The 17,924-nt window shown below is 32.7% G+C and overlaps 2 protein-coding genes across 2 annotated transcripts; both read left to right on the top strand.

Moving 5' to 3' along the window:
- Positions 1-181: 181 nt before the first annotated feature.
- LOC110735999 (AP2-like ethylene-responsive transcription factor PLT2) lies at positions 182-3,894 on the top strand. Its single transcript, XM_021916164.1, has 8 exons — positions 182-424; positions 779-1,262; positions 1,580-1,662; positions 1,950-1,958; positions 2,094-2,182; positions 2,458-2,531; positions 2,659-2,786; positions 2,869-3,894. The coding sequence occupies exons 1-8, from the start codon at positions 277-279 to the stop codon at positions 3,657-3,659; spliced, it is 1,806 nt and encodes a 601-aa protein (XP_021771856.1). The 5' UTR covers positions 182-276; the 3' UTR covers positions 3,660-3,894.
- Positions 3,895-15,015: 11,121 nt separating this feature from the next.
- On the top strand, positions 15,016-16,194 carry LOC110736187 (zinc finger A20 and AN1 domain-containing stress-associated protein 5-like). Its single transcript, XM_021916346.1, has one exon. It carries the CDS (start codon positions 15,256-15,258, stop codon positions 15,766-15,768), a length of 513 nt encoding a protein of 170 aa, XP_021772038.1. The 5' UTR covers positions 15,016-15,255; the 3' UTR covers positions 15,769-16,194.
- Positions 16,195-17,924: the final 1,730 nt, after the last annotated feature.

The raw sequence follows: 17,924 nt of genomic DNA, 5'->3' as shown, positions 1-17,924 counted from the left end.
TAGTAGTATACAGGGTGTAAACCCTAATCCTTTTTACTTCTTTTTATTTAGTAGGATTTTTGTGGTAATTAATCTTTAAACTTCATCATATACTCTATTATTAATATGCTAGTTTTTGTTATATTAAATTACTTTTATCTTATATTTTTATTTGTTGATTTGTGATGCAGGAAAGTGATGCTTATTAAGCTCAAGTTATTATCATCAAGAAAGCGGTGAATTACAAAGTGATTAAGCTTAATTATTAGTACAATAGAGGAAGATTATAACTATTTTATGAGCTCAATGAATTCAAACAATTGGCTATCTTTTCCTCTTTCTCCTACTCATCCTTCACATCTTCAATCCACCAATTCACAACCTCATCAACAATTCTCCTTAGGCCTTGTCTCCGACATTGACAACCCCTTCGGCCAAGCTCAAGGTAAACCTTATTTTACGGAATAAGTATATATATAATGAGTGCGTAATTATTAATATCTATATCTATATCTATAAATACTTATTCTAATCCTAAATAATTAATTGTTGTCAGTTTTATTTTTTTCAATGTCGAATTTAATTTCAATATATACATATAGTATCTAACTAAATATAAGGTTCAAATATAATCCAATACCATCATTAAGTTCATTTACTATCACTAAAAGTGTATAATTTGTTGTACAAAATGCTAAAAATGACAAATTATTTAGATTAACATAGCAATTTTTTGCATTTTCTTTATCATTTTACTTGACTAGTACTTAAATGACTCTTACTATTTTTTTGTTCATAGAATGGAACTTGCTCAACTCACAAGGCGCTAACGAGGTCCCTAAGATAGCAGATTTCCTAGGAGTAGGAAAATCGGAAAGTCACCATGATTCGCCGGATCTGTCAGCATTTAGTGACATGGGCCAAGGCAGTGAATCAGATTATCTATTCTCCGGCAACAACGGGTTACTCGCGGTGCAAAACACCGTGGCAGCAGCTAGTAACACTAGCGAATATGATCAATACCAAGATAACTCGAATAACTGCTTGCAATCATTAACGTTATCCATGGGAAGTAGTGGGCAGCAACAGCAACAACAACAGCAGCAACCTTCTAGCACTAATAATTGCGAAACGAGTGGTGACAATGTTAGCACCGCCGCCACTGGCGCTGCCTCGACTGCTGCCACTGTCACCACCGCGATTACTCCTGTGGTTGAGGCTACTCCTAGGAGGACACTTGACACTTTTGGGCAAAGAACTTCTATTTATAGAGGTGTTACTAGGTAATTATTCTTTTAGCCTATCGTTAAATATTTATAGACCATTAGCGATTATGTACCTTTCATCATCAACAAAATTACAAGTATTAAATAGAAGTATAGACGGTCCATTTTCTAATAAAATCAAAGAGAGGTTGTTAGGATAATTATTTTTCTTTCTACAAATTAATTGTTGTCCCTCTTATTAATCGAGTAATTGGATGGTCCAGAAAAGATACATTGCGCGCTTATAAAAAATGTAAATATTGATTCGTTTCATTTTATGTTTATGTTACACTCGTGTTATTTATGGTAGAGCTAATTAGAAAAATGGTAGCCAGGCATAGGTGGACGGGAAGATATGAAGCTCATCTTTGGGATAATAGTTGTAGAAGGGAAGGACAATCAAGGAAGGGTCGTCAAGGTAATTTTTCTTTATCTTTCCTATTATTATTATTTTCATCGTTACAATTTTCTCTTTTAATCAAGATTATTTATGCTAATTTTAAGGATTATGCATTAAAATTCTTATTCATTTTCTGTAGTCAATTTTACTTCCTTAATTTGGATCGATCTAATCCCAAATTAATACTATATTATAGACTAATTATCGAATGTTACTAACTTTTTTTTTGTTTTCCTGGTTGATAACCATGCATGTTGGGTTCTAATTGGTCGTATCAATTTTGACGTACGTACACTTTCCTGCAGTGTATCTTGGTGAGTAGAAATAAGTTAATACGTTACTCTTATATCAAATAAATTAAATGCCTAATATATAACTCTTTTCTTCACTTCAAAGTGCAACAAATATTGGATGTGCAACAACGTATAACAACGTGCGATATGTAACAGGAGGGTACGATAAGGAAGAGAAGGCCGCAAGGTCTTATGATCTAGCTGCAATCAAGTATTGGGGAACATCTACCACCACAAATTTTCCAGTTGAGTTTCTTTCAATAACTACTCGTTATTAATTTGCGATCTTATATATTTGCCAACATATAATATAACTAGTACAAACTAGCGCTACTGTGTTAGTTAGCAAATTTGATTTGTTCGACCACTTAATTAAGGCTATATCAAAATCTTATGAAACCATCAAAATTTTAAGGGTTGTAAGATGGTTTCCCAGATGTTAATCCTTATTCAATTCAAAATTAGGCAATGCTTATGCATTTTTTATTTCTTTTTGGTCAACGCCAATGATTGACTGTAGATAAGCAACTATGAGAAAGAAGTAGAAGACATGAAACACATGACTAGACAGGAATTCGTAGCAGCTATTAGAAGGTATGTGAATTTAGATTATAATTCCAAGTTAAGTATGTATGGCATTGTTGATTATTTGCAATAATTTACTCAACCTTTTCTCATTAATTATCTGTTTATTTATATAATTATCTTAATGGTATTATAGGAAGAGTAGTGGGTTCTCTAGAGGTGCATCAATTTATCGTGGTGTAACGAGGCACCATCAACATGGGAGATGGCAAGCAAGAATCGGAAGAGTAGCGGGGAACAAAGATCTCTATTTGGGAACTTTTAGTAAGTAAATTCGTTAATGTTTACTGTCATGTACGAATATATTTGACTTTACCAACTAAGCTAACTGATAATCTTCATTCAGGCACAGAAGAGGAGGCTGCGGAAGCTTATGACATCGCGGCCATCAAGTTTAGAGGCCTCAATGCTGTGACAAACTTTGACATGAGCCGGTACGATGTCAAGGCCATCCTAGAGAGCAACACCCTACCCATAGGAGGAGGAGCCGCCAAGCGCCTTAAGGAAGCTCAAGCCATAGAATCTTCTAGAAAGAGGGAGGAAATGCTTGCCCTAAGCAATAGTACTTACCCATATAGAGCTAGTAGCTCAACCTCGAGCCGGTACGGGGCCCACCAACAAGCCACTCATGCTTACCCTTTACTACCATACCACCAACAAGACACCCAACCACAACCTTTGCTAACCCTACAAAACAACCATGGTCAAGAAAGTAACAACAACATTTCCCTTTCACATTACTCTCAAGAAGCTCAATTCTTGCAATTGTACCAACAATCAAGTTACTCAAACCCTAGTATCATGTACAATAATTATCTCCAAACTAACCCTAGTTTGCTACATGGGTTTATGAACATGGGCTCAAACTCTGGTGTCATTGATACTAACAACAATGGTAGTTCAAGTGGGAGCTATAGTGGTGGCGCCTACCTTGGAGGCGGGGCCGGGATCAATGGCATGGGGTCCGCCTCCTCGACAAGTAACCCTGTGGGAGCCGGCGATACTGAGCCTCTTGCATTGGTGAAGGTGGACTATGACATGCCTTCTGCTGGTGGTGGTGGAGGAAGTTATGCAGGGTGGTCGACGGAGACGGTTCAAGGACCGAATAATGGAGTCTTTGCAATGTGGAATGACTGATGATCAAATTATCAGGGATAATTTTGCATTGTTAGTTGACAAGTTTTTGCATGGAGGAGGGGAAATATGAAGGGATTTAGAGTTACATTTTTAGTTGCTTTATTTTTATTTTTTGTGTGTTTTAACCTTGGAATCAAGCCTTATAAAAAAAAGAAAGAAAAAACAAAAGTAAAATGTTAAGTGGATGGATAGGTTCATTTTCAATGGGAAAGCTAAATGAGAGATTATGGTTCAATTATATATTCATTTTGCAACTTTTACTTTATTATAAAATTTGATAAATGTCCATTTTCTAATAATTTTAGCTCCCTATTAATTACTTCAATTCCAAGATATTTGAAGTGAAATTTTGTTGGGTCTACTTAATTTAAGTACAACAACTATAGTTTATTCATAAACTAATAAAACCTCCGATATTTATGTGCAACAAAGGGGTATTATTTATGAGATCTAATATTCTTTTGTTGACAATTAGACATAATAAGAAACCGAGGTTGTAAATAAATTACAGTCATCAACTATCAGCATTAACAATCTCATGAGATCTATGTAATAGTCAAATGATTCTTTTAGCATCATTATAGAAAACAATTTAATTGTTTAATTTTTAATAAAATAATCCTATTTATTATAGAATCACCACATCAACACCTCCTCGAATCTGCTTTGCAAGTGCCTCTGCTCGTCTTCTTCAAAGGCTGATATTTTCAAATATATTATTTGCAAAGTCCACATATATGTGTGTATTTCCACCAATTTGAGAATGTACTACTAGAAAATAGGCCATTTTGAAGCACCCTGAATTTCGTCGAAAATCCCGTTTTCGACGGAATTTTTGTCGGAATCGGTTGTCGGAAAAGATTTTGTAGGAAAAACGACATTTTCCGACGGAATTTGTAATACCCCTAATTTTTTGATATAATTTCTTAATTATTTAGTAATTTCTTCAAATTTGGAGCCAAAATAAATTTTAAATTTTGGCGCCAAAATTATTCGAACAAATTAAATATTTTCATATTTCAAAATTAAATTATGATCTTGGTCGGTCTATATTTTATTAATTAATGTTGTACGTTGTTTTGAACTTAGCTATATTATTTTTCGGATTTTATCTTAATAATACTTAACAACCTTAGCTTAATTATCTTATGATTTACAACTAATTTCGATTTTGATATTATCTAAAATATTTTATAGTTGTATTTTAATGATAAACTTGATTTAATTATCAAATTTAACTATATTCCTAATTAATTTATGATTTTCGTAGGAAATAATAATAATAATAATAATAATAATAATAATAATAATAATAATAATAATAATAATAATAATAATAATAATAATAATAATAATAATAATAATAATAATAATAACAGATTTTGATGTGAAGCTAGCCAAAACCATGGTTTTAATTAAGAATGATTTTATGATATACATATGGTTGGAAGAATGATGATAGGAAGCAAAATAGGATAATGAAGAAGAAGTATTTTAACAAACCCCAAAACTTATCATAATTATCATACCTTCAACTCTATATTTTTCTACCCTCTAAACACTATAAATAGACCCTCAATCCTTCACCAAAAAAATCAGAAAACCCTCTTCTCTACTCTCAATCTCACGCCCTCCTCTTCCTCTACTTGTTTGCTCAAACAAACACCGCACCGCAACCGCACTACCGTTGTTGGCGCCTAAACAACCACCACTACGTACTGCTACCTAACTGCTGCCACACCACCCAACTGTCGCCACACCAGCCAACCGCTGCTGCCAGCCTACCGTGACCTGCTGCCGTGAGCTACTGCCTTTCTTTCACCTTCTTTTTCCGCAAGTCTATACAAAATAAAATAGAATGATGATTTCTAATCCTATGATTATTATTACCTATATTATTATAAGGCTACTTTATTAAGAAAGCTAAAGCATTTAGATACTAACGTCACAGCTAGTAGCACTAATTGATACTAATAGCATAAATTGTGTTTAAAAAAGTAAATAAGATTTAATATCTAAGTAGTTCATGCACAAGTAGAGTATTATTTTGTGTTTATTTTGTTAACCTTATATTAATTAAGGTTATTTTAATTGTGTAGGATCGGAGGAATCCCCCGATCGTGATCAAGTTTAGTGATCGTACCTTAATTATTCTTGTGATCAAGGTACGTATAGGTGGCTAGGTCCTTGATACAAGCTTGAATGCATGTTTTGGTAAATGTTTATTTTAATGATTGTTCGAATAAATGTTGCGTATGAAAGATTTAAGTTAATGGTTTTCATGTTGAGTTAAAATATAATTTTACGATTTAAAGGTTTGATCTTCAAAAGTGTAGTTTAGCTTAATAAAAGTTGTTTATGGATCACCGAATTTCAAGCTATTGATTTAAAGAATTAATTTAAACTTGTAGCTCATTATGGGCCTGAGTATTTATTATATTAATTGTCCCTCTACCCGGGACTGGTTAAGTAAGACCATGAGCTTTGTATGATTTGGTCTTTCCTCGAGTATAGTTTAACTTGTTGGGGGGTGTGCAAACTTAGGTGAAGAAAATTGATTTTGGAAATTTGTCTAAAATTGGAAATTATTGGTTTGGAAAGTTTCTATTAATGGACGTTACTACTTTTGGAAGGTTCAATTTTGGAAAGTCTAAATTTGGAAAGTGACTTTTGGCAAGTTTAAATTGGAATAATTATTTCGAAAGCATGTTTGTCTAATAAAAACATTTACATGCCTTGCACTTATATGTACTTAGCGTTTTTGCTAATTCGTTTTTTTTTTGTTTTTGGTTCGCCCTGTTTACCACTATTGGTAAGCAGTCTTGATTTCAGGTGTAGAGTTGTTCGTGTGCATGCTTGAATCGGGATTGGGATCACCTAGTTAGGAATTTACTCATTCATGAGTCAGACATGTTTTTATTTGGAGTATTTTCGAACTATATATTATGGTTATTATAATATTAATAAAGTCAGTTATTTTCCGCTGCCATTTTTAGTACTTAAGTAAGCCTTACGTTTTCACGTGGCTGTAATACGCCCAACTCTATCTCTACGGTATTTTATACGTGTAAATATAGTATTTACGTAGAGGGAGATTTGGGGGTGTTACAGAATTTCCGTCGGAAATACTTTTCCGACGGAATTCCTTTATTGGAAGAGCCGGAAGAGATTTTCCGGCCCAAAAAAGTCCGTCGAAAATTTATGACGGAAATTCCTACCAAAAAAATTAAAAAAATATCACCCCACACCACCCACCACCCACCACCACCACGTCCACCCTTTTCTCAGCAAACCACCTGCCCAACCCGTTTTCCAACCAAACCACCTGTCTGAAAAACCCTCTCACCACCCTAACCCGTATCCTTCCCCACCACCCTAACCCTAACCCATATCCTCAACCCACCACCCAAATAATCGATCTCTTATCTCCACCTCGCCGCCCAGATCTACCAACCACCACCACCCACCTCACCATCCGAACCCCAAAATAAAATCAGAATACAAAAATAGTCACCTACCACCACCATAAACATTCACAAAGATCCGAAAAAAAAATAAACAATAAAAACTGAAATAAAACAAAATAAATAAATATACAATTAGCTTCTGAAATTAATAAAATAACATTACAATTACATCAAAAGTTAATTATAATCAGAATTGTTTTTCACAAAAATAAAACTAGATCTACAATCTAACCTAGATCGATCTACAAAAAACCTTCAAAGTGGGTGACGGGCCGCCGCGTTTAATGTTGTTGTTGTTGTTGTTGCTGCTACACCACCGTAGAACCACCACAAAAAATTGTTAGTTGATGTTGCTGTGCGGTGGTGGTGTCGTTGTTGCGGTGGTGTCGCCGTTTGAGGCGGTCAGAAAGAGGGGAAAGAAGAAGAGATCGAGAAGGAGGAGATTGAAGAAGAGGAGAGATGACGGAGGAGATCGAAGAAGAGAGAGAAGGAGAATTAGAGGACCAGAGAAAAGGAGAAGGGGAAAGAACGAGAAAAGGAGAAGGGAAAAGAAGAAGAGGAAAGAGAAAGAGAATTGACAGAGTGGGGGGTTATGGGTTTTTTTTTTTCTTTTCTTTTTAAATTAAAAATGGGAAATCCGTCGGAAGTCTCTAAAATTCCTTCGGAAATTTCCTACTGATTTAAAATCCGTCGGAAATTAATTATTTGTCGACGGAAAATCCGTCAGAAATTAATTATTTTTCGATTTCAATGGATTTAAATTTCCAACGGAAAATCTAAATTCGTTGGAAATTTTCGACGAAATTTAAATCCATCAAAGATTTCGTTTTTTCCGACGGATTTTCGTGTCTGTCGGAACACATCCGTCGAAAATTGACCTTTTTCTTATAGTGATGATAAGGATCAAAAATTAACTTGTTAAGCATGGAAGCATGCTCGGCCAGAATAAGTGCTAGATTCACCTCTGATTTAGTTCCTGAAAAACGAGCAAATTCTACAACAGCAAGGTGCTTATGGGCACGTATTGTTTCAATTTGAACATCATTTTTTACTAACATCGTCGGTGATCTTGATAGTTCACGAATAGTAAAAAGCTGCAAACCAACATCAAATGATAGATAGACCAACCGTCAATAATTTAATGACATCTTAAACATTTATTTAATTTCAATAATCAAAGCAAAAAATTTACCTTCAACTTGAAGGTGTGCAACACAGGGCATGCCTTAATGAGAGGGATCAAAGTAAGAAGGTTGTCTTTTCCATCGTTTGAAAGCATAACATATATCTCCAATTGCTAAACATTAGGAAAACTCGGAAAATTAGTTGGAAGAGATGCTTCCTACATACAATGTTGGAACAACCAAAATCCAATTAAAGGTTAAAAATAAGAGACATTAATACTATACAGTATACATGTAATTGATTTAAACACATAATAATTAAAATAGTTCACTACGAAAAAATAGACATTTAGCAACAGATCAAATCCGTTGCTAGATTGTACTTTTCTGTTGCTAAATATAGGTAGCGATAGATTTTGAAACGGAATTACTCCGTTGGCAAAACGGTTGTCGCTAAATGAGACTAGCGACGTTGTTTTGTTTTCTGTTGCTGAACTTAGCAACGGATTCTATTTCCGTCTCTGGTTTAGAATGAACCAATTTGAATTTATAGCAATGCCAATTACACCTTTCTGAGAGGCCTGTGGTATCTAAAAGATGTTACAAACTTACATTAGTTCAGATTTCATCCAATACATTCACTTTAACAGCATCTAATTAAATACATTAATTAAGTTAGCATATACCTTACACATGTCAGCGCCTCAGTGGTAAAGGTATAAAACTTTAAATAGCAATATAGACATAAATTATAAAAGTTTGGGATAGATGAAATAAGACCTGATATTTATGTCTATAAATTTGAACAGCTGCACCATAAGCAAGAAGCTGGTAATGCGCGATTGCATAAGGGTCAGTGGCCATAATCGTGATGACTACTAAAAAGTAAATAACTTACACTATGTGAAAGCCACCATACTCATCTTGCAATGGAAAATTGTGATGAATGGTCGTATGCCTGCCATTATGCAGCAACAGAACAATCACAATGTTGCAAGTAATAGAACATAAAAAAGGATAGCCATGAGTGTGACAAAATCTAACCATTTGCCAAGAGTTCATTGATAAGATTGTGGTAATAGGCTATTCCTTTCTGGTTCACACTCTTGCTTACTTTCCCATCTGAAAATATTAAAAGTACAATATATATATTATAGATAATCCCATCTGAAAATATTAAAAGTACAATATATATATATTATAGATAATCCCAGGATCACAATGTTCTCTAACGTTTTTTAATATATATTATAGATAATCCCAGGATCATATCAAAAGCAAAGTACAATAATCTTTGAAAATAAAACACCAAATTAGCAATAATGTGGAGGAAATTAGTTACCTGGTAAGCAGAAGAAGCTGAACCAAAAAGAAAACCAAGAGGAAAATGGATACGTTTAAGGAAGCTAATCATGTAATTAATGCCAGCATCAGTGTAATTAATGCTGGTAGTAGCAGTAGCAAAGCTTGAGTTTTTAAGTAGGAACAGAGTTAAGAAAAAGGGGAAAATTAACTCTGGAAGAATCTTCATTTTTAAATTTTTTTAGTAAGAGAAATTGTTGGGTTTTAGGGAATTTTGATGGCGGTTTTGGAGAGTTTTGGCACTTTCTCTAGTTAAGGGTGTATATATAATCTTAGAAAGTGGATAAAAAGAGTCTACTCGTACTACATTTTCTTTCATTAAAAATGGATCTAGCATTTAATTTTTGTTTTGGTAGCGTCTCTATATATGCTGATATTTTTATAACTTAAAAATATACCATTTTATAATTTCGTAAACAATTTGATACGAGTATGTCTATTTAATTATGTAAAGCATAAAAATAAAAGAATATTCATAAAATACGAAGTATTAGAAAATTTCTCAATTTTTATAGTTTTAATTAATGACTCACAAAAATTATGTTTTCCAATAATAGTAGGTTAATATTTTTTATGACAAAATCACGCATTGGTTGCGCTTCCGCCTCCTCTTCCCTCTTACTAAGAAGATTTTAAATGTGATTTCTAACAAATCTGTGGCGCCTCAAAGTTAAAAATTATAGTGTTAGCCACTAAGCTATTACCATATTATATGTCATTATGCCAAAATTAAATATAAATAAAAATTTCAACATGAAATTAATGCATTAACTCGAGACATTGTCCGAACCTAAAAACTAGTTTTCCTATTAAAAATGGCATGGGGTTTAATAATTACTAACAATTGGCAGTTAACCGAGTTGGTGATGAGTGATGAGAAGCTTGGGTTGGAGTTTTGGGCCAAAAGACTGAAACGAATTCAAACAAAGAACCAGATGCGTCACGGGCCAAAATGTACCAATGGGCTGGAAATTTGTTGCGGGGTTGTTGCTGGACAAAAAATTGGGCTACAAAGAACATGATTCTTGCTATTTCATTTTTCGTGTGTGTAGTTTTACATATATACTACTTCCGTTTTTTTAGTTGACACATTTTGATTTTAGCACTATTTACACACTCCTCTTTAACTGTGTTTTGTGCCTTGTACGTAATGAAAAATATAGTCATGTGGGACATTGTTAGATTCGTCACAATATATTTTTTCAAAATATCAACTTTTTAGAATTTTTGCTTTCGGTAATTAAATATATTAATGGTTAAATTTGTGCATTGGCAAACGTGACTAAGAAACGTGTCACCTAAAAAGAGAGGGAGGTAGTATATATTTAGGTTCATATGAGAACCATGTTTATGGTGAGAACCATACATAAGGTACATGTAATAAAACTAAAAAGTACTCCGTACATTATTTCGGTTTTTTTCCTTAGGTTTTATTATTTTATTTTTTTTAGTGATATACCTTATACTTTTTATTTTTTGGTTATGTACCTTATAAATATATGGCATGTACTTTAAAGTTTGCAATTCCTCAAAAAAAAATACAAAAAAAAAAATTAAAAAAAGATTTGCAAAAATTCAATTTTTTTATTTTTTATTTATTTTTATGTGATGTACCCTATAATTTTGTAACATGTACCTTATATCTTTCGGGCATGTACCTTATAGATATAAAAGGGACACCTTAATATGGGTAAGGATTCCCTTACCCTCCCCTCTACTCCTAAATTTTTGGCTCGCAAATATTGGACAAAAATACTGTGAGAGTTGAGGTCTAATCGGGGTCCACCTTACTCATTTACACATATCTAGAAATATTTAACAGAAACTAACTCAATTATTATTATTCCATAAGATAGAAATGCTTTGCCACGAATGGTTGTGTAATTGTTTTCTTAGTATTGGGTCATTACCCTCTTTTGCATCAAAAAAAAAAATTAAAAAAAAAAAAAAGATTTCTTCTAGTAGTAAGAGTCTGGATGTGGTTTGAGCAATAAGTCTGATTGTATCATTTCATCCTTTACATTGTGGACAATTTTGTAATTTCAATGCTTCCTTCTGTTTAATAATTAACCCGGGTTTGGAGTAGCGCTCAGTAGGAGTGGTGTCGTCATTATGATTGATTATGGTGGCCTGGTGGAAGATGCTGAAAAGGTACCAACAATATGCAAATTGATTTTAATGGTTTCTAGGTTCAATTGTTCAAAATCCTTCAAATTATTCGATTATTTACTACTTATTGAACAAACGGCAAGAATGCAAATCAGCCAACATTACAAAAGAAACTACAGGCCCATTTAAGGTATACTGGGCCGGGCCCAAATTGGGGTCATCTTTGTAAAAAATAAGCTGAAGCGGATTTACATATTTGTATTGAAATATCAGGCCTTCTACTTTTTTATGTTAAACTAGTGAATAGCCCAGACGTTATCCAGGGTTGCTACCGTTGAAAACGTGTAATCGATAAATTTTTTGTAAAGGGTTCTTAAAAATGTAATTGTTATTGTCAAACTAAAATTGATTTTTTTTTTTAGCATATTTTATTTTAATTGAATCTTAAGGTTTGCACTTATATAATTTTTTTTACTTGTTAACAATATATTTGATAATTGGCTTAGATGGTGAAATGGTTATTGTTGTTATAAGAGGTTGAGGGGTTCGATCCTCATTATCCTTGTATTTTTATATTCAATAATGTTGGTTGCTTGGGTGATGTGGCATTAAGAGATATAGTATAGATGACGTGGCGCAACAAAAAAGGAATTATGTGGCACATCGACATTTTTAGGAACATCTTTTAATATATACCCTCTACTATTGAGCATTGAGGATTAAAACCCAAATTAGGAACAAATTTTTTTAAAAAACAATAGTGTCACTTTTCCGTCTTTAATTTTCAAAATCATCATGGTTATCATAAATAAGACTTTTTAAGCTTATTGTTCAGCTTAAATCATAGTTTTTCCGCTTCAACTTAGCTTCTTGACATATTTTAACTTGTAACGCTACTTACAAATTTAACTTGACTAGATTTGTTATAATCCACTCAAGTGTAACATATTTTTTTTTTTACTAGACATATTTATGCACTGATAAATATAAATGAAATCATATTGTATCCTATTAATTAAACAGAAAAGTACGACTATAAAAAATTATAAATAATTAAAACCAGCGGTAATACTGAGCAAGCCTATTATGCTATTTAATAAATTTCTCACGAGTCAAAAAACAAGCACGAAACTTCAAAATCATAATATGGCATGTTTAAAATGTTACTAATTCATGTAAAATTTGGCCATGTAATAAAAATCATACTAGGTAACGTAAACAAATTTAGTACAATAAAAAAATATAAGAACAACTATTTACAACTCGCATCACCCAAAAAAAAAAAAATTCTATCAAATTGAACGTATCAACTTGGTAAATTTAGTGGGTGTCAGTTTTCCTAATCTTATATATTGACCGTATATTGTGAACCGCTCTAGAAAGGTCCTAGCAATTAGCAAAAAAATCTTTTAATTAATTGAATTTAATCACAACCAATTGCAATTGAATTTCATGCATGTTGTCACAACAACATAACTAGGCCCACTACTGCTAGACGTAAATAAAATATGGTTGTATTTTTTTACGTGGATCATCCATCTACACTCATATTACAGCTAAATATCCTCCCAAGTAAACATCGTTTTACCTTAAGACTAGAGTGGTCATTTTCTCTTTGTCAAAAATAAAGTGTTTTGGTTCGATTTTTTTTTTTTTTTTTTGTTGGCATGGTTTAGTCTGATTTCGTTTTAAGGTAAAATATTCAAGCATGAAATTTTCTTATTTTAGTTGAGTTGTGCATTACCAATTATATATGTCAATAATTTTTCATCAATTTATGTTCGAAACATGTAACTAATCACTCACATTAGCCGAGCATGACATAAGTTACACGATGTAGCACATGTGGAGCGCTTATCTCAACATACTCAAATACATGTTATAATTTTTCTTAAATTAGCCACGAGCATGACATATGTATAATTACAATATTGCATATAGCTTTGACTCTTAAAACTGTATTATTTTCAAATATTGGTTAATATGGTAATAATATATAGTTTCTATTACTTTTAATTACGCTTTTATAAATATCTATAAATCCTTTAAATTTACATGAAGTCGAAATAAAAAAGCAAGGTTGAATGAACACTAAGGTTGTATGTACAAGTAGTATTATGATTCCATACAGGGGCGGATCTTGGTTAGGGCGGGTAAGGGCCCGACCCCCCTTAAGCATATTTGAGTTGTTGATTATGAGTAATATGATGTCTAATAATTACAAATAAAATGTTGTGGCATAGTAGTTAAGTATTGTATTTTTGTGCAAAAGGTTGAAGGATCAAACCTTGGCCCTCTTAATTTTTTGGCCCAAGTTCCGCCACTGATTCTATATGAGGAATAAATAAATATCAAAGATCAATATGAAATGCAACATTTAAAAAGATTATTTCCATATTATATTATTCTTTAGCTTTAAGGTGAAGATAACATTTACTTTAGAGGTAAAAGGTAATACACTCAATAATGGAAACATAAAAATTATTTTAGTGTATTGGGATGTAAAATGGGATCAAATACTTTATGTATGTTGACAAGTTGAAGGTGACTTCATTTCTGTATTTTGGTAGATCATGAAGTGTAACATCGTCATACATATGGATAATTACCAACAAAAAAATTAAAAATATCAGATGGATGGGAAATAATCCATATGTCAAATTGCCACCCAATTTATTGTGTTGGATATTGGATTCCAGAGTGCACAACCCACGCCAAAGGAGGCTTTTTTTTTAATTTAATTTTATTTTTTATAAAGAAACAAAATATTGGTAGTAATGTAATTACATTAATTATTAATTTAAAATTATAAAATAAGTAATTATAAAATATGTTCCTCTATTGTGGTCCTCATCTTTTTAGCTATGTTGCCATCCATCCTTTTCACAAAAAGAAACTATAATTCTACTACTATTACTCTTCTTCCCTACTCAACAATAAATATTATCTTAATATTATTTTATACATCCTAATTAAAATGAATTATTATAATTAATATTCTTAATATTAATAGGAGGCCAATCAAGTAGGTACAATGTGTTGGAAAATCACGACAATTCCAAATACAAATTTCCAAAAATACCCTTAACACAAGATACCTATTACTAAAAAGGGAAACCCCCACATGAAGGAAAAGCTTAATTATAATGAATGTCATATGACTATAATCTTCTATTTAATGGCATAAATGTGGTGCTCCGCTTTCCAATGAGCAAAATTATTAACATCAACTAATAAATTTATTTTATATTTTCCTTTTTCCATTATATTATTAATATTAATTAATAAATTTATTTTATATTTTCCTTTTTCTTTTCATTCCCTTTTCCATTTGCCGACCTTTTGATTATTTTACCCCTGACCCTTAACTCCACCCACAACATCATCCTTTAGAAATTCCATCCTCCATTTCTTCTTCTTCTCTCTATCTCCTTTACCCCAAAAAAAAAAAAAATACCCACCATTTCTCAATCTTCTCTCTCCAAAACCCAGAATTTTTTTCTGCAAATAAATTTAAAAAAACCCAGAAAAATTATGGCGCAGAAGAGAGAGAAAGATGAGACTTTGGAGCTGAAAGTACCAGCTGAAACACCCCTTTCTCTCTCTTGCCCAGATAATTGCAAAAAACTCACATCATCTTCAAACAATACCCGGCCCGATATGACCCGTGTAGATCCGGATCCAGCCCGACCCAGATCCAAACGAGGAGCCGAAAACGAAGAAGAAAACCATCAACCTCTGGTTGAAACGACGTCGTTTAAGGAAGATCGTCGAGTATCGACGACAACAACGACGACCACAACGACGACGACGACGACGACCGTGGAGGTGTCGGTAACGACGGTGAAAAAGGCGGTGAATCGGTGTTTAGGTTGCGGGAAACGGGTCGGGTTAACCGGGTTTCGATGTAGATGTGGAGATCTGTTTTGTGCAGAACACAGGTATTCAGATCGACATGATTGCAGTTATGATTATAAAACTGCAGGAAGAGAAGCGATTGCACGGGAAAATCCTGTTGTTAGAGCTGCTAAGATCTTAAAAGTTTAGAAAAAATGGTGGTCAAACTTTGAGTCAAAGGAGAGAGGAAATGGAAAAAATGAAAAAATTTAGATGGTTGAGGCTTTGGTTGATTGACGATGGTGGATAAGGTGGTGGGTGAGTGGGTGGTTGGGGATGAGGGGTATTATTGTCATTATTGCAAGATGCGTTGTGACTTTTCTTTTTTTTTTTTTTTTTTGTATTTTTATTATTTGTTTGTTTCTCTTTTTTACGGAGGAAAAAAAAAAGAAAAAAAAAAGAAAAAAAAAAATTTAAAATTGAAGTAATTCTTCGATAGTAGTTATAATATATTTAAGAAATTTAACCATGAACTAAAATGGGTTGAGTAGTACTACTTGTATTATTATTTGTTGTTACGAGTATGTTGTAATTTAAAAAGAAAATTGTTGAGTGGCTAACTTGGTTATTATTATTATTAAATTATTCATCATTCTTTATTTATTTGGTTTGATTTGATTTAATTATTCACAAGTTTAATTATTCGATTTTGTGATTATTTATTTATTCAATTTCAACTTAAGCCTTACAAATTGAATGTAATTTTACATATCTTGTCCATATACTACGTACTCTTTTGGAAATGTTATTGAATGGTTTTGTGTGGATGAAATTGAAAATAGATTGATCGTGTATTCGTGTTGTATGGTAATAGGTTATCTTGAGATCGCCAATCGTCTCGAGATAACCTAAATGTTAATTTAAATTCGAAATTGCGACTGGATTCAATCATGGTAGGCTGGAGAATTATGTCAATGTGAATTTTCAATTGAATACCAAATCAATGTACATAACTTTTGCGTGTTTGATGTGTTAGTGAGAGAGATGACATTGACATTTTCATTTTGAATACTATTGTGGCAACCGTGTAATGAGGTCAATGAAGGGTAGGAAGTACCGAAGTAGATTCTCGATTTCTCGGGCATTTGCTAATGACATTAGCAACGCCACGAATCAAACTCATCTTACCACTAGAATTTGGTATTAAAGGATATATAGGTTAGATGAACAAAAGACGAGATTGTGGAGTATGCACCATGACTCCATGAGGTAGAACTGTAGAAGGTTGAGATTCGAAACACGTAGATGAACCAAACAAAGCCATTGAGATGTAGCTCGCAAGGGCACATAAAGAGAAACACCTACTCGATTGCAAGTTATTGAATTTGCTAAATTTGATGCATTCGATCGATCACAAGTGCTAAATTCAAAGAGAGATCATGGATATGAAGATTTGTAGAATGACGCCTTAAAGAAAGTTTATGTGTAGACATATCGAATTTAGCCCGTAAGTAAGATCTCCTCAACATACTTGAGTTAAGATGCAAAAACTTACCTATTTTGCAAGTAGTGAAAACACCATAATCGTAAGGAAGTTGAGCTTTGACACAATCTCAAAAGCAAGATTAAAAGATGATATGATGTGGTAAGGAGCAAAGGTTTCCATACTTTTCCAAAAACATGACCTCGATTTAGTAATAAAAATGACACATCAACATCTTTCAAATAGATAATTAATAGACTAAAAAAGAGATGAACGGATGAAGTTCATATCAATTGCTATTCACGGAGTACGGAGTATAGTAACAAAGCGTCAATGCATTGCAAAGAACAATAAAATCCATAAGTTATGTTTATTTCACATTATTCAAGTTATTATTACTCTGTCCATTTTGTTTTTTTTAAAATTTACAGTAGATCAAAATCTAACATTTAAATCACAATAGATCGAACAACCTTAAACAAACAATTTTGATTATATTACGAACTTATTTCATTAGATGACAAGTTGACTACATAACTCGATTCATTAGCTTATTTAAGGGTGTCTTACTCATACTAGCCATATACATATTGTATTACACTAGTTGTATCCTTGATCATAAAATGAAATCATCTTAACACAAGACTACCAAGTCTTGAGGGAAAATGAACCCCAACATAAGATTATTGAACGAGTTTTGTGGAAGAATATGTAACGCAACATAATAGTGGGGTAGTTGGATGTCGAAAGGAACCAAAAAGATGAAGAATAAAAGGAATAAAAAATAAAATTAATAATAAAGAAAAAAAGCCAAAAAAATGGAAAAAAGAGGAAAAAGAAAACTGGATACTGCTCATCTAATACTATCACAATGAAGCAAAGG

The sequence above is a fragment of the Chenopodium quinoa genome, unplaced genomic scaffold (genome assembly GCF_001683475.1).
Source record: "Chenopodium quinoa cultivar QQ74 unplaced genomic scaffold, ASM168347v1, whole genome shotgun sequence".
Classification (NCBI taxonomy): Eukaryota; Viridiplantae; Streptophyta; class Magnoliopsida; order Caryophyllales; family Amaranthaceae; genus Chenopodium; species Chenopodium quinoa.
The sequence above is the reverse complement of the archived record's forward strand: the minus strand, read 5'-3'. Positions and strand labels throughout refer to the sequence as shown.

Bases quoted from the DNA above. Each gene is read 5' to 3' on its own strand.
- LOC110736187 (XM_021916346.1), top strand. From the start codon at position 15,256: ATGGCGCAGAAGAGAGAGAAAGATGAGACTTTGGAGCTGAAAGTACCA.
- LOC110735999 (XM_021916164.1), top strand. From the start codon at position 277: ATGAGCTCAATGAATTCAAACAATTGGCTATCTTTTCCTCTTTCTCCT. The intron at 425-778 runs GTAAACCTTATT...TTTTGTTCATAG, and splicing joins CCCCTTCGGCCAAGCTCAAG to AATGGAACTTGCTCAACTCA. The intron at 2,183-2,457 runs GTTGAGTTTCTT...GATTGACTGTAG, and splicing joins CTACCACCACAAATTTTCCA to ATAAGCAACTATGAGAAAGA.